This window comes from Musca domestica, unplaced genomic scaffold, assembly GCF_030504385.1.
Source record: "Musca domestica strain aabys unplaced genomic scaffold, Musca_domestica.polishedcontigs.V.1.1 5, whole genome shotgun sequence".
In the NCBI taxonomy this organism is placed as follows: Eukaryota; Metazoa; Arthropoda; class Insecta; order Diptera; family Muscidae; genus Musca; species Musca domestica.
This window is the reverse complement of record NW_026712346.1, coordinates 11805537-11830162: the sequence shown is the minus strand read 5'-3', so window position 1 is coordinate 11830162 and position 24626 is coordinate 11805537. Positions and strand designations below refer to the sequence as shown.

Here is a 24626-nt window from a genome sequence, read left to right as displayed (position 1 = left end):
TTATGCGGGAAATATTTTACATTTAAAAACGCGACTGACCATAAACGAGAAAAAAATAAAATTTTATAATTTTAAAAAAGGCAATTTGAAAGTTTGCCTCGTAAAATATCCTAAATAGAGCAGGCAAGTTCCCCCTCTTCAACTTTGTTGAATTAATATTCCTGGATTCGGTTGATTTTGGTTCATCCCAACGTACCAAAATGGTTTGAGAATAATATTACAATAAGCCTTAAGCTTGAAAACGAATATAGAATAATCGAAATTACTGCTTTGACATGGTCCCTGATGTTTGTTAATTTTTAACGGATTAAAAGACAATTCAGACTATGGCACCCGAACACTGAAAGGAAATTACCTTATATTTTCACAATGTCACAATTATGCGCGAGATATTTTACATTTAAAAACGCGACTGACCATAAACGAGAAAAAAACCTAAAATTTCATAATTTTAAAAGAAGGCAATTTGAAAGTTTGCCTCGTAAAATATCCTAGAGCAGGCAAGTTCCCCCTCTTCAAACTTTGTTGAATTAATATTCCAGGATTCGGTTGATTTTGGTTCATCCCAACGTACAAAAATGGATTGAGAATAAAATTACAATAAGCCTTAAGCTTGAAAAAAAATTATAGAATAATCGAAATTGAAACCTTAAAATACTTGTAATTGTAGAATTGTAGCATACGAAAGAAATATTATATTAAGCTTATTTAATATAAGATTTCTTTCATTTGTTAATCATTTCACACATTTCAATCATTTATGACCATCAATCCAAACACTTTTTCCCCTAATTCAGCTTTTGCATCTCCTCCACTAATATAAAATTTCCATTCCTGCAACTTTGTTTATGCTTCCAGTCTGAAATGAGATTGAAATAGTATATACCACAGACTCGCAGATTTATTATCCATCATTACCTTTGGAATTCGGTCCACTGCGTGCCTTGAAAATCCATAGAATTCTTTGGAGAATCTTTTCATTTTTATATAAATGAGCTTAGTTTTGGTCCACATATTTCTATACACGCAAACCCTGACTTGGTTGTTTTTCCGCACCCGTTCCCGGCTTGACTTATATTCCAATTTTTCAAAGACAATATTGCGCGCTGTAAATTAAAACTTTGGGACAGAAAGTTTAGCTGTCTAGCCCAGAATGTCAACAATATTAGCTTCGATAACTTTTTTGGGAACCTGTTTCGGCTGTGTATATTTGGGCGTCTTCCACTTCTGTTTCAAGCATCAATAAAATATAGATACTCCCAAAATGCGTTTTAGAAAATATCACTGTAGACTGTTAGTCTCAAACTTGAGCGACACAATTCTGCATGGATCTACATGCAGCTAGGAACAATTTCCATTTTGAATTCATATATATGACCGAATTACCTACAAACTGGTTGAACGTTGTATTTAGTGGGTATTGGACATGTTTAAGAAATTTCATTTTTGGAGTGAATGCTACTACCATGTATTTAAATTCCTAGGATATTTTATATCTCCAAAAATAAAATATAATTTTCGATTTTAATATTTTTACCTCTAAGGCTGGAAATACATAAAGCGCATATTTGGCTGGCTTCTTCGTAGATGAACAAAGGAGTTTTGGGGTGACCTAGTTCAATTTTGGCCCTAGGCTCCTTTGTTCATTTCCAAAGAAGCCAGCCGATGACTTAAGCCGGCCAAATAAGCGCTTTATGTATTCCCAGCTTAAGTTCCACATTAATTTAAATTATAGTTTTAAACTTCCTTTAAACGGGATCGCAGCAAGTAAAAATATTCCACAAAATTATTTGTCATAAAATTCTACTGCAGGTCCTAAAAGACATCAAAGGCTAACGCAGGGAATTAATACATATTACCATAATGTAGGGATAAATCCGAACTTTATGTGAGTTTATGCAAAAATTTCCTGTTTTTTTTTTTTTTTTTTTTTGATAGATTTTCTTCTTATTTTTCGAGTTTACGCCTGATGGTAACATCTCTAAGCCTCATAGTAACATAACAGGAAAAGTCAAAAGAAATCGCTAGGTACTGTACTGTCCAGTAGTTTATAGGACTATAGCATGGTAGGATAATACAGGTAACAGCAAGTGTTATTGTACAAAAATCGTAACAACAACCACATACACATTTGTTTTTGTACGTAATACAAGTGTCAGAGTTATGTGTCCAAAAATGTAAACGAAATAATTAATTTTGAATAAATTATATAAATTTCAAAAATATACATTTTTGGAACTTCGATTATTAAATTAAAAATGCAGAAGAATACTTCTTAAAATATTTAATTTTAATGCTTTCACATCATTCCACTGAATGTATAGTTGTTAGCTGTTGGTCCTAATCTCTTAACACTTCAAGCAATCAAGCTTGTGCTTCAAGCAATCGTGGAAAAGGCAACATCTTATTCAAGTCGAAACCAAAAAGCATTCATACATAAAGTATTTTACATTTTGCAATTTTAGGAAACATGAAATATACGAATATATTATCTAACGTGTTCCTTAACCGCAAACAAAGTTTCCGAACCATCGCCTTTGGCGTTTGGCAAAAATATGTTCACATTGCCCTGCAGTTACATTTTATATCAAAAAAGGGTATACCTATTGCATATCAAGAAATGGAATTAAATTACAAAACGTTATATCGAGTTTGACACTATGTTTCTTACTTGCAATAATTATACCATGGGACTAAAGGTGAAAATTGTGTTTGCTTTTTATTGTTAAAACGCGTTTCCAATCTAAGTCAAAATCATGGTAAAATAAAATAAATTTACTTCTTAATTTTACCATGGTCAAAATCTCCATTTATATTTAATTTTTTTTGGGAAAAAGTGCCAAAGAAAGAAATCTTCTAGATCAAATTTCATTGTGAATTTCTGAATAAGAGAAATGTGTATTTTAATATGTACCATGGAAAAATATCATACATTTTTGTTAATAAAAAACATTGTTTATTAATTGTTACCTTTTCTTTTTTCCAATTGCCCAAGTCCCATGAAATACACCAGGTAGTAAAAGGAAATGAAAAATGTTAGAACTTGATGAACCCATCACATGTCTATATACATTTTATTAAAAATTATTGTTTCACTTCTAATATTACAAAACATATAGATATGCGAAAAAATGTAATTGTAAATTACTAAGTTAAAAATTAATCAAATGACCTCAGGACAAAGAACAAATATAAAAAATTGGAAAACATTTAGGCCTGACATTCCTCTATGAGATTTCTAGATGCTATCTTTTTCCATTTTATTGTTATTCAACTTAACATTTAGTTATTATCAATTGTGTCATTGTTTTTTCTTGTGAGCAGTGTGGTTTCAATTGTGGAAAGAGCATCAAATGCTCTTTCTACGGGCACTATTTCAAGCAGAAACTCACTTTACGCACGCACAACCGGCAAATTGAGCGATCGCAATCATAGCAAACGTTCGTTGCCATTGGTGAGCGATTTCCAGAAATGATTTTAACCACAAACGCAATGACCGATCGTTGTTGTGTGCCCACGCTCTTTAGTAATGTGTGTACGAAAATTAAACTAAAAGATTAAACTAAAACTTTTGCAATTCAAATGAAACTTTTTACAGCGGAAATGAAACCTTTCGCATTTGAAGTTAAACCTTTCGCAACCGAAATGAAACTTTTAGATTTATACGAGCATGTCACCAAATCGTATCGAAATGGTTTAAATTTCGTAATTCAAAATCGTTCGTTTTTGTTGTAGCTTCTTCAGATTCCTTGCGATATGGTGAACTACGAATTCAGTGTAAATATGTCAACATTGTATATTCAATATGGTAACCATGGTAGAAGAATTTAGGAAGACGCGTCGACACAGCTTCTGGGACAATGAACTGTCAAACCAATTTTGGAATTGAAAATGTTGAATGAAAAATTATTTAAATTTGAAAATTTTTTGAAAAACGCGAATTATAATAGCCTCCTTCAGACTTAGAATAAGAAAACATATAAAAATCTACTTATATTTTAAAAAACATTTCAATTTTTTGACGTCAATGCTCCCAAGCGTTGATGCATCTACCAGTATTCTTCTGCCATGATGGTAACATTAGAGGAATGAAAGAACGAAAAAATGAGGAATCAAAACAAAACACATGATTGGAAACATTGAAGAAGTGTAATTATTCTGTTTAAAAGAGAAACATTGCAATTGATCCCTCAATTTCTCTGAGCACATATTTGTTGAAAGGACCACCAACAGTTTTTGCATTTTCCTCGTCTACTTTATGTGCAAGTCGCCCTCACCGTCGCTTTTATTCAAAAATGGTATTACGGTAAGGCATGGAAGCGACATCGACAGTTTAAAATAAAACAAGTTAAAAAGCAGTAAGTTCGGCCGGGCCGAACTTTTAATACCCTCCACCATTGCAACGAATTTGGAAATTTTCAAAAAATAAAATCCTTAAAAAATTCTGTTAAAATTTTAAAAATACCGAATATAGCCGTTATTTTGGGGTCTATACGACGTGGACGTACATAGGCATTGTTTGTCATAAGCCATTACCATATTCAAATTCGAAACTTGAAATAAACGGTGAATAATGTAGCTAAAATCATCAAAATACCGAATATAGGGAGGTACCGTTATATGGGGGCTATCCGAAGACCTGGACCCGCACACACAATTTTCTGTCACAGACTGTAGTTCCCATAACGAACTTCAAATACCAATTTTAAAACAATTCGGGTGAATAATGTCGCTAAAATCATCAAAATACCGAATATAGGGAGGTACCGTTATATGGGGGCTATATGAAGACGTGGACCTGCACAGACAATTTTCTGTCTTAGGGTGTAGTATCCATTTTGAACTTCAAATACCAAATTTGAAACAATTCCCGTGAATAATGTCGCTAAAATCATCAAAATACCGAATATCGGGAGGTACCGTTATATGGGGGCTATACGAAGACGTGGACCTGCACGGATAATTTTCCGTCTTAGGGTGTAGTATCCATTTTGAACTTCAAATACCAAATTTGAAACAATTCCCGTGAATAATGTCGCTAAAATCATCAAAATACCGAATATAGGGAGGTACCGTTATATGGGGGCTATATGAAAACGTGGACCTACATGGCCCATTTACGAACTTAACCTGCCTACTGGAAAAATAAACATGTGTGCAAAATTTTAGCCACCTATCTCAATTCATTCGAAAGATAGCGTGATTACAACAGACAGACAGACGGACAGACAGACAGACAGACAGACAGACGGACAGACAGACAGACAGACAGACGGACATCGCTAAATCGACTTAGAATTTTACGCTGATCAAGAATATATATACTTTGTTGGGTCTGATATGAGTATTTCGAGGAGTTACAAACGGAATGACAAAGTTAATATACCCTCCATAGTATGGTGGAGGGTATAAAAAGCAAAAATTAAAAAGCGTTGGCAACACTCCCTTGTTATTGACAAAATAAGATAAAAATTTGTTTGTATTTTGAATTCTAATTTCGACTCTTTCGTGCGTTACATATCTTAAGTTCAAGTGAGAATGAAGAGGAGAATATTTGATTGTGTTGTTCCCAAAGTTTATACTGCTCTTTCAAGAGTTCAATAGTTTCTTCTTTCCTTGATGACTTTTTATCATTGTTTTTTTTTTCTGGGCGATCGAGAAGCTTGCGTAGAAGTTACATCAGTCTCGTCATCATCATTGTCCACTGGCTCATTTTCATGATCTATAACGTCTGTAACAACCTGGTGGATTCCCTACCAAAGCGACAAAGTCATTTGCTTAAAAATACCACCTCCAGTGCTGCTGGCTTCACCCTTATTGTGCACAACTGTTTTTTTTTTAATTTTAAATCTTTCCAAACCTAGAAACTAATTAATAAAAACGTTCAAAAATAATGTTAATTAAGTTCAAATGACGATGAAGAGGAGAATGTATTAGTAGTACAGCGGCGAGTTCTAAGGCAGCAAACAAACATATTTGATTGTAACTTTTGAAACTGCATTACTTTCGCGAAGGACTCCGCCCAAAGCGACAAAAATACCACCTCCAGTGCTGCTGGCTTCACCCTTATTGTGCACAATTGTTTTTTAGTTTTTAATTTTAAATCTTTCCAAACCTAGAAGAACTTTAGAGAACTATCTAATAAAAACATACAAAAATAATTATAATTTTAACATATGCCTGTCTCTTATCGGTGACCCGTTTACATTTAATTTTGTATCAATAGATTCTTATCTTCTTTAAAATTAGCTGGAAAATTACCTTTGGTAAACCCTTTTGCCAAACATGTTTTTTCCCAATTCGGAAACCAACATTCCAAATTGTTTTGCTGTTCTTATTTTCATGTTCAAATATCAAATACAAAATGATTACAATATCAACGTCGACTAAAAAATACAATGTCGTCAAAATTTTTTTACGGCGACAGATTTGCTTAAAAATAGACTTCACGTTGACTGTTGTATCGACAATTATAATAGCAATCATTTGTCGCTATCGACAAAAAACGACAACCCTAATATCATTATTGTCGCCTCGACTTAATTTTGCGACGACGACGACAACCGTAATACGGCCGATTATTAGCAATACCACAATGTTTGGTTTTTACAGAAGATTATTTTAAATAAAAAGATAAAAATGTAAATTTAATTGTGTATTTGTCACAACGTTTTTATCACTTGAAAATGTTTTAGTCACAAGTTTTCATAAAAACGCAATTACACTTGCAAAAACAAAATTGGTTTCAAACTGAAACAATTTTGCGATTTAGGTTTTCTGAAGAAGCTAAATACGAAATTAAAATCACTTTCGTACCGAGTTTCTTCCTGTAACATGGCTGATAGATAGAAACATAACAAAACATTTTTATTTTCAGTAGGTTCCAAATTAAATCATCTAATTATAATATATAGTTAAAGAGGAATTTTTATTGATTATTGATATCTATATTTTTGTAATATTATTTCTTAAATTAAAAAAAAAATGTTTTTAAGGTATTTTCTCCAAAATTAGATGCCTCTTTATTACCTCCTCTCTGAAAAGATGTAACACCTCTAAATATTCGTCGTAGGCAACATAAAGTATATACAATCATGATCTAAGTTGATTTAATAATGTCCATCTCTCTGTCTGTTATAATTACGATATTGATATGAAATTTGGTGTAGAGATTTGAAATTTGGCGCAATATTATATTGTTTCTGGGATGTTTGCTATTGAAACTGATACCGGGATGCTTCAACAAGGTATTACATTGTGTACGTGATAAAGCGAACCATTCAATAGCCCACTTAACAAGACTGCTCTATCTCCGTAATGGATCTACTGTTAAAAATCAAACAAGTTGCGAATCGGGAATCTTTTAGGTAAGATCAATAGTATGTTATAACTTTACAACTGTATAGTAAAGCTAAATTTTGCATTTCAGTCCTGCCCATACAATTTATAGTATATAAAAATATTATAGTATTATAGTATATATAACAATTTGTTATTACAATAATTGAAAATTTAAGAAGTAGTATAAATATATACATATTAATAATCAATAAAAATTTCTCTTCATGTATATATTAGTTATAATTAAGTGATTTAATGTTGGACCAACTAAAAATAAAAATGTTTTGTTATGTTTCTTTCGATAAATCCAAATTTATTTGCAAAAAGTTTCATTTCGGTTGCAAAAGGTTTCCACTGCAAAAGTTTAATTTCCGCTGCAATAAGTTTCATTTCGATTGCAAAAAATTTCACTTACTCTAAAAATGCTATATTACACATTTTAACCCTTCTGCCAGGTATCAACCACGGTACAATGAAAAGAAGGTAGGCTAAGTTGAAAAATGTTGCTAGTAGGAAGACCTGCCCGTATGGAACAATCCCACGCTGATACCGGATTGACCTGAAATAACATTTCAGTTTCGGCCAGTGCTACGCTGTGGAATACATCCAGAACTGCCAGAATGCTGTCTTAAGAACTGCGACAGAGTGACTCCTCATGACACCAGTGGACCATCTACATGAGGAGGCGAAAGTCCTTGCCTTACGTCCACCAACAGTTTTTGCATTTTCCTCGTCTACTTTATGTGCAAGTCGCCCTCACCGTCGCTTTTATTCAAAAATGGTATTACGGTAAGGCATGGAAGCGACATCGACAGTTTAAAATAAAAGTTGGCAAAAATTAAAAAGCGTTGGCAACACTCCCTTGTTATTGACAAAATAAGATAAAAATTTGTTTGTATTTTGAATTCTAATTTCGACTCTTTCGTGCGTTACATATCTTAAGTTCAAGTGAGAATGAAGAGGAGAATATTTGATTGTGTTGTTCCAAAAGTTTATACTGCTCTTTCAAGAGTTCAATAGTTTCTTCTTTCCTTGATGACTTTTTATCATTGTTTTTTTTTCTGGGCGATCGAGAAGCTTGCGTAGAACTTACATCAGTCTCGTCATCATCATTGTCCACTGGCTCATTTTCATGATCTATAACGTCTGTAACAATTATGTTTTCCGTATTTTTTACTCCAAGTGCACGACCTGGTGGATTCCCTACCAAAGCGACAAAGTCATTTGCTTAAAAATACCACCTCCAGTGCTGCTGGCTTCACCCTTATTGTGCACAACTGTTTTTTTTTTAATTTTAAATCTTTCCAAACCTAGAAACTAATTAATAAAAACGTTCAAAAATAATGTTAATTAAGTTCAAATGAGGATGAAGAGGAGAATGTATTAGTAGTACAGCGGCGAGGTCTAAGGCAGCAAACAAACATATTTGATTGTAACTTTTGAAACTGCATTACTTTCGCGAAGGACTCCGCCCAAAGCGACAAAAATACCACCTCCAGTGCTGCTGGCTTCACCCTTATTGTGCACAATTGTTTTTTAGTTTTTAATTTTAAATCTTTCCAAACCTAGAAGAACTTTAGAGAACTATCTAATAAAAACATACAAAAATAATTATAATTTTAACATATGCCTGTCTCTTATCGGTGACCCGTTTACATTTAATTTTGTATCAATAGATTCTTATCTTCTTTAAAATTAGCTGGAAAATTACCTTTGGTAAACCCTTTTGCCAAACATGTTTTTTCCCAATTCGGAAACCAACATTCCAAATTGTTTTGCTGTTCTTATTTTCATGTTCAAATATCAAATACAAAATGATTACAATATCAACGTCGACTAAAAAATACAATGTCGTCAAAATTTTTTTACGGCGACAGATTTGTTTAAAAATCGACTTCACGTTGACTGTTGTATCGACAATTATAATAGCAATCATTTGTCGCTATCGACAAAAAACGACAACCCTAATATCATTATTGTCGCCTCGACTTAATTTTGCGACGACGACGACAACCGTAATACGGCCGATTATTAGCAATACCACAATGTTTGGTTTTTACAGAAGATTATTTTAAATAAAAAGATAAAAATGTAAATTTAATTGTGTATTTGTCACAACTTTTTTATCACTTGAAAATGTGTTAGTCACAAGTTTTCATAAAAACGCAATTACACTTGCAAAAACAAAATTGGTTTCAAACTGAAACAATTTTGCGATTTAGGTTTTCTGAAGAAGCTAAATACGAAATTAAAATCACTTTCGTACCGAGTTTCTTCCTGTAACATGGCTGATAGATAGAAACATAACAAAACATTTTTATTTTCAGTAGGTTCCAAATTAAATCATCTAATTATAATATATAGTTATAGAGGAATTTTTATTGATTATTGATATCTATATTTTTATAATATTATTTCTTAAATTAAAAAAAAATGTTTTTAAGGTATTTTCTCCAAAATTAGATGCCTCTTTATTACCTCCTCTCTGAAAAGATGTAACACCTCTAAATATTCGTCGTAGGCAACATAAAGTATATACAATCATGATCTAAGTTGATTTAATAATGTCCATCTCTCTGTCTGTTATAATTACGATATTGATATGAAATTTGGTGTAGAGATTTGAAATTTGGCGCAATATTATATTGTTTCTGGGATGTTTGCTATTGAAACTGATACCGGGATGCTTCAACAAGGTATTACATTGTGTACGTGATAAAGCGAACCATTCAATAGCCCACTTAACAAGACTGCTCTATCTCCGTAATGGATCTACTGTTAAAAATCAAACAAGTTGCGAATTGGGAATCTTTTAGGTAAGATCAATAGTATGTTATAACTTTACAACTGTATAGTAAAGCTAAATTTTGCATTTCAGTCCTGCCCATACAATTTATAGTATATAAAAATATTATAGTATTATAGTATATATAACAATTTGTTATTACAATAATTGAAAATTTAAGAAGTAGTATAAATATATACATATTAATAATCAATAAAAATTTCTCTTCATGTATATATTAGTTATAATTAAGTGATTTAATGTTGGACCAACTAAAAATAAAAATGTTTTGTTATGTTTCTTTCGATAAATCCAAAAGTTATTTGCAAAAAGTTTCATTTCGGTTGCAAAAGGTTTCCACTGCAAAAGTTTAATTTCCGCTGCAATAAGTTTCATTTCGATTGCAAAAAATTTCACTTACTCTAAAAGTGCTATATTACACATTTTAACCCTTCTGCCAGGTATCAACCACGGTACAATGAAGAGAAGGTAGGCTAAGTTGAAAAATGTTGCTAGTAGGAAGACCTGCCCGTATGGAACAATCCCACGCTGATACCGGATTGACCTGAAATAACATTTCAGTTTCGGCCAGTGCTACGCTGTGGAATACATCCAGAACTGCCAGAATGCTGTCTTAAGAACTGCGACAGAGTGACTCCTCATGACACCAGTGGACCATCTACATGAGGAGGCGAAAGTCCTTGCCTTACGTCAGCATGATCATATGCTTTCGTTGCAGTACCTGCTTGGGTGTTACCATGAGAGTCAACCCAACCATCATATGGTGGATATAACTCCCCCATCCAGGCGTGTCAGGAAGGACATACAGGGTTGCCCATATTCGACGGACCCATCTGGCAACGCCATAACTTTTGACAGAGATGTCACATCGCTTATTTACATACCGCGTTTGAAGCGTCAGTCCAAGCAGATTTTTACCATGAACTAATAAATGCCACGAGAGCGCTGTGAAATTTACATTCAACAGAAGAAGTCAATTGTGAAAACTCGACGTGCTTTTAAAACATTAAAAAATGTGAGAAGTGCCCTTCTAGGAACACCATTAAGCGTTTATACGAAAAATTTTCAACTGGTAAGGCTCTTTCTAATCCGAAGAGGCCATATAAAAGTCGACCAAGGCGATCGGCCGAGAATATCGCTGCCGTACGAGCCAGTGTTGAGAGGTCCCCAAGAACATCCCAAAAACGCCGTTCTCAGCAGTTGGGCATGGCTTGGTCCACTTTACAACTGATTGTTCGCATTGATTTGCATTTGTTCCCATACAAAATTCAATTGACGCAAAGAATGTTACCTGCGGACAAGCCTCGTCGATTGGAATGGGCCCAAAGGTCCGTCGAATATGGGCAACCCTGTACACGATCTAGAGAGGGAGGTCCATTTTGATTACAACTGAATTTGAAAATTTTCTAAACAATTTTCATATAATTTTATAGCATACACACACATACACAACCACACTGACATGTTAAACCGATAAAATAAAAAAGTTAAATTTGATGTGTAATAGTGCCCTAACTTGATTTCATTGTACTATGGCATTAACTCTAAAAATAAACAAGTAAAAAAGTTGTAAGTTCGGCCGGGCCGAACTTTGAATACCCTCCATCATTTGGTACAAAATTTGGCAAATTTCAAAAAAATTAAATCCGTTAAAAATTCTGTTAAAATCTTAAAAATACCAAATGTAGCCGTATATTAGGGTCTATAGGACGACGTGGCATAGGCTGTAGTATCCATTACTTCAAATACAAAACTTGAAGTAATTCCGGTAAATAACGTCGCTAAAATCATCAAAATACCGAATATCGGGGGGTGCCGTTCTATGGGGGCTATACGAAGACGTGGACCTGCACAGACAATTTTCTATTATAGGCTGTAGTATCCATTACGAACTTCAAATGCGAAATTTGAAACAATTCCGGTAAATAATGTCGCCAAAATCATCAAAATACCGAATATCGGGGGGTGCCGTTCTATGGGGGCTATACGAAGACGTGAACCTGCACGACAAATTTCTGTCATAGGCTGTAGTATTCATTACGAACTTCAAATACTAAATTTGAAACAATTCCGGTAAATAATGTCGCCAAAATCATCAAAATACCGAATATCGGGGGGTGCCGTTCTATGTGGGCTATACGAAGACGTGGACGTGCACAGACAAATTTCTGTCATAAGCTGTAGTATTCATTACGAACTTCAAATACCAAATTTGAAATAGTTCAGGTAAATAATGTCGCTAAAATCATCAAAATACCGAATATCGGGGGGTACCGTTATATGGGGGCTATACGAAGACGTGGACCTGCATAGACAATTTACTGGCTTAGGCTGTAGTATTCATTACGAACTTCAAACACGAAATTTGAAAAAATTCCGGTGAATAATGTCGCTAAAATCATCAAAAAACCGAATATCGGGAGGCACCGTTGTATGGGGGCTATATGAAAACGTGGATCTATATGGCCCATTTACGAACTTAACCTGCCTACTGGCAAAATAAACATGTATGCAAACTGTTAGCCTTCTATCTCAATTCGTTCGTAAGATAGCGTGATTACAACAGACAGACAGACACAGAGAATGACAGACGGACATGGCTAAATTGTCTTAGAATTTTACGCTGATCAAGAATATATATACTTTGTTGGGTCTGACATGAGTATTTCGAGGAGTTACAAACGGAATGACAAAATTATATACCCTCCATAATATACCCTCTATAGAAGTCTACCTGTTTGGCATGTAATGTCTGATTTACTAACAAAACAGCTAAAAAACCAAACAACTTGTTGCATTGAATTTGAATAAATAAATGAAAACCGCGAAAACTGAATGAAAGGTCAAAATTTATTCTCAAAATCATCTTCCTAATATCTCTGAAGGTTTATTTTGCTGCAAAAACTGTTTATTTTGTCGATGCTTACGTTGCAATAAGCATTTTGAATTTGAATATTTTCGGAATTTTTTTTTTATTGAAAAGAATTCACGCACATATAAACAAATAAAGTTGACATATTAAGTCAAGAAAATAAAAAAAGTATGATGTCTAGCCCTACCTTGACTATATTGTACCATAGGTAGGTCCACGTTTTTATACCCTCCACCATACTATGGAGGGTATATTAACTTTGTCATTCCGTTTGTAACTCCTCGAAATACTCATATCAGACCCAACAAAGTATATATATTCTTGATCAGCGTAAAATTCTAAGTCGATTTAGCGATGTCCGTCTGTCTGTCTGTCTGTCTGTCCGTCTGTCTGTCTGTCTGTCTGTCTGTCCGTCTGTCTGTCTGTCTGTCTGTCTGTCCGTCTGTCTGTCTGTTGTAATCACGCTATCTTTCGAATGAATTGAGATAGGTGGCTAAAATTTTGCACACATGTTTATTTTTCCAGTAGGCAGGTTAAGTTCGTAAATGGGCCATGTAGGTCCACGTTTTCATATAGCCCCCATATAACGGTACCTCCCTATATTCGGTATTTTGATGATTTTAGCGACATTATTCACGGGAATTGTTTCAAATTTGGTATTTGAAGTTCAAAATGGATACTACACCCTAAGACGGAAAATTATCCGTGCAGGTCCACGTCTTCGTATAGCCCCCATATAACGGTACCTCCCGATATTCGGTATTTTGATGATTTTAGCGACATTATTCACGGGAATTGTTTCAAATTTGGTATTTGAAGTTCAAAATGGATACTACACCCTAAGACAGAAAATTGTCTGTGCAGGTCCACGTCTTCATATAGCCCCCATATAACGGTACCTCCCTATATTCGGTATTTTGATGATTTTAGCGACATTATTCACCCGAATTGTTTTAAAATTGGTATTTGAAGTTCGTTATGGGAACTACAGTCTGTGACAGAAAATTGTGTGTGCGGGTCCAGGTCTTCGGATAGCCCCCATATAACGGTACCTCCCTATATTCGGTATTTTGATGATTTTAGCTACATTATTCACCGTTTATTTCAAGTTTCGAATTTGAATATGGTAATGGCTTATGACAAACAATGCCTATGTACGTCCACGTCGTATAGACCCCAAAATAACGGCTATATTCGGTATTTTTAAAATTTTAACAGAATTTTTTAAGGATTTTATTTTTTGAAAATTTCCAAATTCGTTGCAATGGTGGAGGGTATTAAAAGTTCGGCCCGGCCGAACTTACTGCTTTTTAACTTGTTCTATATCGTCCATATTCTTCTACCGATATTCGGCATTTTAAATTTGGTATTTGTAGTTCATAATGTGATGGGATAAATGGATAACCGCTGTCAGAACAATGCCCATATTGGTGTAGGGTTTCAATATAAAAGTTCGCACCTATATTTGGTACTCGCAAGCGATAACAATCTTTGTAGTTTCCACAGGTTCCCGTTTTATCAAAGAAGTCCTAAAGGTTCATATTCTGATCCTAAATCTGAGTCAACCTAAAATTTCGTGAGGATCGGATCATTATTGTGACCTGTAGCGTGATTTCAAATAAATCCGGACAGACGGACACACATAGCTAAATCGACTCAGCTCGGGGAGATTGGTAGATCCATATGTAAAATGGACAGAAATAAAACATCGATCGTCTGGGTAGAAATTGTTCCTCTGCTTTACAACGTTAACTAAAATTCGACGTACTCAGTCGAGGTTTTTCCCCACACAATTTAGACACATGTATTTATAGGAGAGTTAACCAAATACGTCGGGCGTACGAAATTTCAAACTTGAAGATTCTCAACATTGACAATTGAAATGTAACGATTTGGTGAATTTAAAAATGTATCAATTTTACAACGTTTTTATTTGGCAGTTGCAAATATATGGACCAGACCAAGGCCCATTTATTAGGTCTAAGTCTACCTATATTCTTCTACCATGGTTTACGACGAGAGCATGGTAGAAAAATACAGGTAGATGCATCAGCGCTTGGGAACATTGATATGTCAATTTTTTTTAAATATTTCTTCAAAAATAAGTATATTTGTATATGTTTATCTACACGACGCCAATCGGAGGTTGTTATAATATGCATTTTTTAACAATATTTACAAATTTGAGTAATTTTTCATTCAACAATTTCGATTCCAGAATTGGTTTGACAGTTCATTGTCCCAGCAGCTGTGTCGAAGCGTCTACCTATATTCTTCTACCATGGACGAGAGGCACCCAAAATAAAATGTAAACAAACTCCTCGTTTCTGATTGTTTGAAACAAATTTGCCGCAACCTTTAAATGTCATGGCGAATCTATGTTTTTCGCCTTAGATGCCAATTTTGACATTTGAAGGTACTACAAAAGTTGCTTTATTGTAGCAATTCGCCGATGCAGTTACCTGTTAGATCTACCTTGGGACTACCTATTTAATAGGCCTTGGACCAGCCCGTATTTGGGTAATGCGGACGTACAAAACATTTTAACATAGTGATGAAGTTGAATATTTGTGTAGCTACGTCGAATTTTAGGTAACGCTCATGGTAGAAGAATATAGGTAGACGCGTCGACACAGCTGCTGCGACAATGAACTGTCAAACCAATTTTGGAATTGAAAATGTTAAATGAAAAATTATTTAAATTTGCAAAAAAAATTTGAAAAAACGCGAATTATAATAACCTCCTTTTGTCTTAGAATAAGAAAACATATAAAAATCTACTTACATATATTTAAAAAAAAAACATTTCAATTGTTTGACATATCAATGCTCCCAAGCGTTGATGCATCTACCTGTATTCTTCTGCCATGGTAACGCTGTTAAAAAAGTTATGTGAACAGGCTACTAATGTTTTTGTACTTTTTTCTGTTGTGCAAACATTTTCTTTAAGTACAATGAGAATCATGGTAGAATCATTTCAAATAAGTATTACCATCTCTCATGGCAGAAGAATACAGGTAGATGCATCAAAGCGTGGGAGCATTGATATGTCAAAAAAATTGAAATGTTTTTTAAAATATAAGTAGATTTTTATATGTTTTCTTATTCTAAGTTAGAAGGAGGCTATTATAATTCGCGTTTTTCAAAAATTTTTGCAAATTAAAATAATTTTTCATTCAACATTTTCAATTCCAAAATTGGTTTGACAGTTCATTGTCCCAGCAGCTGTGTCGACGCGACTACCTATATTCTTCTATCATGCCATCTCTACATTTTCTGTAACTAAGCTTGCATGGTAGAAGAATATAGGTAGACGCGTCGACACAGCTGCTGAGACAATGAACTGTCAAACCAATTTTGGAATTGAAAATGTTGAATGAACAATTATTTAAATTTGTAAAATTTTTTGAAAAAACGCGAATTATAATAGCCTCCGATCGACGTAGTACAGGAAAACATATAAAAATCTACTTATATTTGAAAAAACATATAAATATTTTTGACATATCAATGCTCCCAAGCGTTGATGCATCTACCTGTATTCTTCTGCCATGTAAGCTTGTCAAATACAATCGTTCATATGAACTGTCGCAACAAAAACAAAACTTGTTTATTTACATTTTTAAATCAATCAGTTGTATAAAAAATAGTTTTACATACAATGTGCCTGAGTTATATGCAAAAATCTGTATATCTGGAAATAAAATTATGCCGATGAGTCAATTTAATGTTACGAGGAAAATATTCATAGTCGGCTTCACAGGATTTTTTCTTATTGTTTATATTCATAGTCCTACGACTAATATTCCCAATAACTCTTTTTTCTTTTATTTTAAAAGTTCGCGTAGCCTGTGTTGGACATACCAAAGCGGATAAAATATTTCAAGGACCGAAGAGCGACAGCCTAAAAAATTATCACGCGTTCGCGTAGGTGTCGTTGGACACACTCCAGAGGAGAAGATTTCCAGCTTCGGCCGAAGGCCTGCTATTTAAAAAAAGTTGAAATTTTAGAAAACAATAACACATATTATGTGCGAAGATTAAAATGTAAGGTTGCACTGCCTCAAAATAATTTCTAATATTTACAACAGTACTCGGTCAGGTTTTCTTCCAAAGGTTTAAAGGGGTTTGATAATCATATGTTTCATAAAGAGCGAAGTAGGAGCTCCATTGTCTTCTAATTTGCCGATCTAGATATTTCTATCAACACCAAATCTGGTAGGAAGAACGGACCACTCCTTCTGTTGCCTCCACCACAACGGATCAAAATTTTGAATACTTATAACCCTCACAAAATGAAAAATAATCATCATATTCTTATTTAACTTCTCACATCCCGCTACATCTGCATTCACAAAATCTGATGTGAAGATGGGATATGTGTTGTATCTCATCTTCACATGTTTTGGACTGAATAATAAACAATATCCGAAGGTGAAAAGCGGTCTTCACACAGAAATTTCCTCCTCCAAAATTGTAAGAGCCACATGCTTGGGATTTATGTTCTTCCTCAGATTAAAAATATTTATTGAAAGAAAATACCTTCTCATATTTTCAAATTAAAAGATAAATTTTTTGTTTTGAATTTATATTTATTTTTGAAACATAACTGACAACTTTTATGTGTATACAAAAACGTCAGTCAAAATCATTTTGTCAAATGAACAATTGCGAAAAAATTGGAAACATATGATTGCATGACTTTACCTTCGTAGTTCTACCATGAAACTTTGGAAACAAAATTTAAAACCTGCCGCTACAGCTTGGTTATAATAGGAGTTTATGTGCATCTGATATCCCATCGGCAATAACAAGGATTACAAATATGCAAAGAATAAAATGAAGGATTCATTCATTCAGTGATACCGCGATAACAAGGTGTTCCTGGAAATTCAAAAAATCAAATTTTTTGTCCAATGTTTATTTTGACAGTGCTGCAAATAACAATGAATTCGTTCTATGCAGCACAGTCAGCGAAAAAATGCAATGGAACTAACAAAAATAGATTGAGAAAGAGTTGTACCTAGTTCCGATAACGACCTTCGCGGAATGGTTACTTTGAACTAGTTCGTTCCGGAACGACATAACTCTAAATCGGTCAATGTTTTGGAAAGTATGTAGATATCTTCTGTGCGTGTACGTTCTTCGCATTTATGATATCAGAGTTCAGCTGTGCTCTCAAGTCATTGTAGATAGTAAATTCGAGAAGCGATAATGGCATTCGTGACCGGTTTCAGGCGGGCCATACAAAAGTTGACTTCATTGAGCGTTTATCAATTCTCACGTAGGACAACTAAGCGTCATGTAGCAGGGTTCATTTTAGGGACCGGCATTGCGACTTTTGGAACATTGACGGTGGCCCAAATGGAATCTAGCAGGCGCCGCAAACTAAACACTTCTGTTTATATGGCAGAGCCGATCACTGATGTGGACCAGTTGCTAACTTCGGAGGATGACATGAAAACTAAAATGGAGCTACTCATATTAAAGATTCAGGCAGATTTCTGCAGAGCTCTTGAAGCAGAAGAGTATGCGGGCCAGAAGTTCAAAGTAGATAGATGGTTACGCAATGAAGGGGGCGGGGGCATAACGTGCGTTTTACAAGATGGAGAAGTATTTGAAAAGGCCGGCGTAAACATTTCTGTTGTGAAGGGACATCTACCTCCGCAAGCTGTACAACAAATGCGCTCCCGCGGCAAGAAGTTAACAGAGGGCAGCAAGTTACCGTTCTTTGCTGCTGGTGTCAGCGCCGTTATTCACCCACGTAATCCCATGGTTCCCACAATACATTTTAATTATAGGTATTTCGAAGTTATTGACACTGATGGTTCTAAGCAATGGTGGTTTGGAGGAGGAACTGACCTCACTCCATATTATTTGGATGAAAAGGATGCTGTCTCCTTTCACAAAACATTGAAAGATGCTTGCGATGAAAGTGATTTAGAATACTATCCCAAATTTAAGAAATGGTGTGATGAATATTTTCGTATTACCCATCGCGGCGAATGTCGCGGCATAGGTGGCATTTTCTTTGATGATATTGACGCTCCCAACCAAGAAAAAGCTTTCAAATTCGTGTCAGATTGCGCACACGCAGTCATACCATCTTATTTGCCAATTGTCAGGCGACATAAAAATGATGCATATGGCGAAAGAGAACGACAATGGCAATTACTCCGTCGTGGACGTTATGTTGAATTCAATTTGATATACGATCGTGGTACCAAGTTTGGTCTTTATACACCAGGCGCCAGATACGAAAGTATATTGATGTCCCTGCCACTCACAGCCCGATGGGAATACATGCATTCACCTCCTCCAAATTCAAAGGAACAAAAACTTATAGATATTCTAAAAAATCCAAAGGATTGGCTTTAAATAAAAATAGTGTTTAGATAAAGTTTAAAACGATGGAGATATGAATGAGTTTAAGTAGAGGTGATAGAAAAAATTCCTATTTTTGTAATGTTTTTGTAAATAAATTGTTATTTCTATATATTTTAGTTTTATTTATATTTATAAGACAGACAACAAATTGGTTGTGTAAAAAAACTCCGGGATTAAGGAAGGTGTTCCGTAATATGTATTTTCATCGATCCGCGGCTATTACGAATAGACACGAATGCACCATCCTGAATATGTGACTCCCACGATAATATAGACACTGTGTTCTTTATGACATGGATGGATACCTAAACCTCCCCGGTAAATTGTTGAAACTTTTTCTTCAAATTAATGGTCCACTGGTGTTAGGGTTGCGATCTCCATAGTACTCCCAGCACACACTGAAGCCCCATAACTAACTACAGACCATGGTACGAAAATACACGTTGTCGCATCGAGACAGCATTCCTGGGCAATGAACTGTCAAACCGGTTTTGAATGAAAAATTATTCAAATTCGTCAAAATTGTTCAAAATGAATATATATATATATATATAACCTCTGTATATATATATATAAATATATATACAGTCTTCTACGATGCTACAGACCTACCCTACGATTGCACATTTAATCACTCGAAGGAAAACTGATTACAATTTTTTCAGAGTGTGCCCGAGCAGAAAAATAAAAGGAATAATTTTAAAAATCAATTATTAGAAGAAACGCACTTTGCGGCGGAGCTTTAACGATATTAAACAGTTTCGACATGGAATTGAAATATTAAACAGTTGTGATCATGGTAAAATTATGAAGGTAAAGTAATTTCTAATAAGCATACCCATCTCAGTATTTTCTGTGATTTACCTTGTCAAATTTCATTGCATAAAAATAAGGTTTCCATCTCTGATTTGTGTATTTACAATGGATTTATAAATATATAGCTTGACAACGGATGTTGTCACACGAATAATTTCGAAAAAATTGTAAACGTAAGTGTGTCTGGTTACTTTTCCTGCAGGAATCGTCCATCAATATCTTCCTGAGAGGAAAAGTAAACAGATGGTATTCCTGCAGAAGCTTGCAACTAATCAGCTGATTTGTCAAAACGAACCAATTTGTCCCCCATTAAAAGAAAGAAATATCACCAATTTTACAATAATAAATAAAAGGGGAATTAGCAAAAAAATAAGCAATAAAAGAGAGATAGGTTTGATGTGTTCCCTGGAATCCTTTAAACGTGTTGCAAATGGCGTTTGTATAAAAATGTTGGAAATAGTCTTTTATTTTCTTATAACATATTAATATTTGCTTTTTAACATTTTGTAAAGTTATTCTCCAAAGCAATTAGTCTTGCTAATATATAAATTAATCAAAATGAATGGATTAAACTTTATTCATAATTAATCAAAATGAATGGATTAAACTTTATTCATTGAGTATGAGTTAAAAACTGAACTTACAATAATGCTGTTATTTAAAACTAAGCCACCACATTATGCTGCGCCGCTGTCGCTCTGCCAACGTTGCCATTGCATTTCTTGCTGACACAGTGGCCCGTGTAGAATATTGGGCTATTAACCTGCAGTGGTGTGTTGAATAGGCGGCTCGTGTTACTTGTGGGAATACGGGAGCATGAAGGTTTCCCATGAATGGTTGTAAGTAGTTGGTTTGGGTGCAACCAAATGAATAAGGTGTTTAGAATAAGGTGTTTAATGCGCTGACTTAGCAGCTCGTGTGGGGTTTTTGGTTGCTTTAGTGCAGCCAAACTGTGGGAATACGGGAACACGAGGGTTCCTCATGATAACTCCTCCCCTTCTAAGTGGGGGCCGTCCTCGGTCCTCGTAATAGCGTTTTTGATTGCATCTTCAACTGACCTGGTTATGATGATCTTCTTTTTTGTGATGGTTCTTCGTCGTAATAGGTAACCTGCCAGTCCCACAATCGCAAAACCACCAATGGTTGATAAACCTGCGATTTGGCCCTGATCGACCACACGTTGTAAATGGCGGATGTGTTGGAGGTTCCGTTGGTTCATGTGGTGCAGATAGGGGGCACTTAGTATCTCAGTGTGTTGTGTCAGGTTGATCTCAGAAGCCCATGGAGTTTCAGGTTGCAGAGGAGTCGTCGAATTCTCGTTGTAATATACCGAATCGTTGATTTTTACATGATCTTTGAAAATGACCAGGTAAGTGCCATTAATTGTAACAGAAGCTTCATTACTTTCTTCTACTATTGCCAGTTGGTCATTTATGACTACCAATCCATCGCCTATTGGTGTAATCGGCGTGAGATTGTTGAATGTGGTGCTGCAGCTTGAGCGCATGATGTGGCTGATGACGGTGGTATCGTGTCGCTGCAGTTCCTTACCGCTAAGGTACGATAATGGCATACCGCTAAGGTGGATTCTTGTAGGTGGAGCATTTGGTGGCCGTGAGCTACTGGTAAAATAGTAATTTTCTTACATCTAAGCTTAGGAATAGGATATCTTATTAGGAAGTAAATTACATTATCGTATTGCAAAATCTTAATATTAGCTACAGCCATAACATCGGCCACGGAGAGGTTCGTGAAGTGCTCATTTTTTATTATGAAGTTTATTTCGTTACTGTCTAAAAGGATGGGGTTCAAGACTCCAATTTTTGCGAATGTGATAGAAGTGATAAGATTGTCTAAGTCTGTTATTATTGCTCTGTTTCTAGCTAATAGAATATCGTAAAGGTGGCTAGTGTCTATTTCTCTGTGTTTTTCTGTCTTCAAGATTTTATTTACTGTAATGGTGAGACTATTAATTTCTTTCTGTACCTCCGTGTTGATAGTAAACTGTCTGTCCTGGGAGTCGATTAGTTGTTCTGCCTTGTTTGTTAGTCTGTCAAAGTCGTCATGGTCTGGGGTCCCTGAAATATATTTCAGTACCGTCCCTATAAAGTTCAAGCTTCTCGCTTGTCTGTGATGAGTATTTACTGTCTGTATTAGTCTACTTATCTGATTTACGTCTGCGTCTAGCAACTTCCTCATGTGTGTTTGAGGAAAATGGTCCGTAGCGTTAGCTGTCTCGTCCTTTAGTCGTTCGTACAGAGTCAGGTTCGTAACATGTTTGATGTGTCCATAACTTTCCCAGATAACAAGGTCACCACCGGTCACCGGAATGTATCCTGCATTTGAGTAGTCTATTAGTCGTCCAGATGTTGCTGATACCAATATGGCTATAACCAATTTTAAAGCGATTCTGAAAACGTAAGTTATACAATTTTTTTTTTTAATTCGTCTCCCGTATATAACTTGTGCTAATTCTAGAAAGGAAGAAAATTCAGCGGAGATTGTCCTTATGGACCCTCCTCCCCCTTATGAGAACGGTGGTACCCAGGTCTTTTCCAACTTCCTCTTCGGTGTAAAGAGGTTTATTATTATTAAATTTATTTATTTATTACCTAGCCTTCTGTTATTTTTTATCTATCTTTCCTATACTTATTGTGCGCTTCTAAGTTTTTGATCTGAGTGTTTTTTATACGCGATACTATTTGTGCGTCGGCTTCCGAGGAATGAAAGGCTGTGATAGGTTTCGTCTCAGTTACCGAATGTATAGACCTGTTATATTCGATGGTAGCCAAAAGAACTATCTCTTCGATATCATCTAAATTTTTGTCAAGTTTAAGACATCTAGATATTTCCATCAGTGTGTTGTGAAATCGCTCTACCTGTCCATTTGAGGTACTGTGCAAGGGTGGAGCGTTCGCAATATCGATGTCGAAATGGTTCTTTAACGTGGCCTTGATGCTATGTGAATTGAGCGACTTCTCGTTGTCACAGTAAATAGTTTTCGTATTTGAAAACACATTGAGCAACTGCAGAAGCTGAGGCTTAACGTCTACTATCGTCCTAGACTTTAAAGACTGTACTATTGCAAATTTTGAAAATTTGTCAATGCAAGTCAAAAAATATTTCGACCCTGTTGAAAATATATCAATGTGGAGAATTTCTCCACAATATGTGGGTATGGGCGTTTGAGCAATGAGTTGCTTTTTTGGATGGTGGTCATACTTCGCTTGAGAGCATACGCGACAATTTGCTACAAATTGTTTAGTCTTCTTTTCCATTTTTGGAAAAAAATAGTCTTCAATTATTTGCTTCACGTTTTCCTGGGCTGCTCGGTGTGCTCGATTATGTTCGGCTGCGATAATTTCTTGTTGTTCGTTAGGATCTGATATATCAATAACTAACTTTTCTGTGTGCCTGAATTTCACGGCTGGAAAGAGTTCGATCAATTTATGCTGGAATCGTGTCAATGTGTGCAGATCACACTGCAGAGCATTTACTACATCTACGTTCACGGCTTCCTGTACATTTTTAATTAAAACGTCATTGGTTCGGAATGTAATCAAGTGTCTCGTCTTTTTCCCAAAAATAATGAAAGTTCTCTTCTGGGGTTCTGTGCCGTATCTGATTACGGAAGCAATTTACCGGCTTATCGGTTCTCTCAATCGTGTTGGTAGATGATTCTTCGCTGTGGATTGTTTCAATACTCGCATTGTCTAAAGCATTAATGTGCTGTCTGGACAGCGCGTCTGCAACTACGTTTTCCTTGCCTGGTTTATAGATTAGCTTTGCGTTGCATTCATCAATGAAAGCTTTCCACCTTTTAATTTTAGAATTCGGATTTCTGTCCGAAACGGCAAAGGTTAATGGTTGGTGGTCCGTGAATACGTTTAATTTTGATACACCATAAAGGTAGTTTCTAAGCGTTTTAAGTGCCCAGACAATGGCTAATAATTCCCGTTCATTAGTAGCGTAATGTTCCTCGCTAATTGTCAAAGTGCGGGAAATCATGGTTATAGGTTTTCCCTCCTGTGAAAGGACAGCACCTATAGCATGGGAGGATGCGTCTGTGGTTAAATCGAACGCTTTTTTGAAATCTGGGTATGTTAAGGTTACGTCTTCGGAGGCAAGTATATCTTTTATTTTAATAAAGGCTTTTTTCTGTTCACTAGTCAAATCAATCTTGATTTTTTTCGACTGTGTTGCAGTAACTCGGCCTCGGTGCTGGGCTCAGGAAAATTTCGAATTGTTTCAATTTTTTTAGCGCAAGTTTTAATAAAGACTAAGAACCCTAAGTATTCGACCTCGGTTTGGAAAAATTTTTATTTTTCTGTCGATACCCTCATATTGGCCTCGAATAGACTTCGCATCACTACTTCCGTATCTTTTAAATGGTTTTGCTCGTTT

General features: G+C 35.2%; 1 protein-coding gene across 1 annotated transcript; it reads left to right on the top strand.

Annotated features, from left to right (window-relative positions):
* Positions 1 to 18069: 18069 nt before the first annotated feature.
* On the top strand, positions 18070 to 19513 carry LOC101900787 (oxygen-dependent coproporphyrinogen-III oxidase). Its single transcript, XM_005183031.4, has one exon. The coding sequence runs from the start codon at positions 18234 to 18236 to the stop codon at positions 19395 to 19397; it is 1164 nt and encodes a 387-aa protein (XP_005183088.1). The 5' UTR covers positions 18070 to 18233; the 3' UTR covers positions 19398 to 19513.
* Positions 19514 to 24626: the final 5113 nt, after the last annotated feature.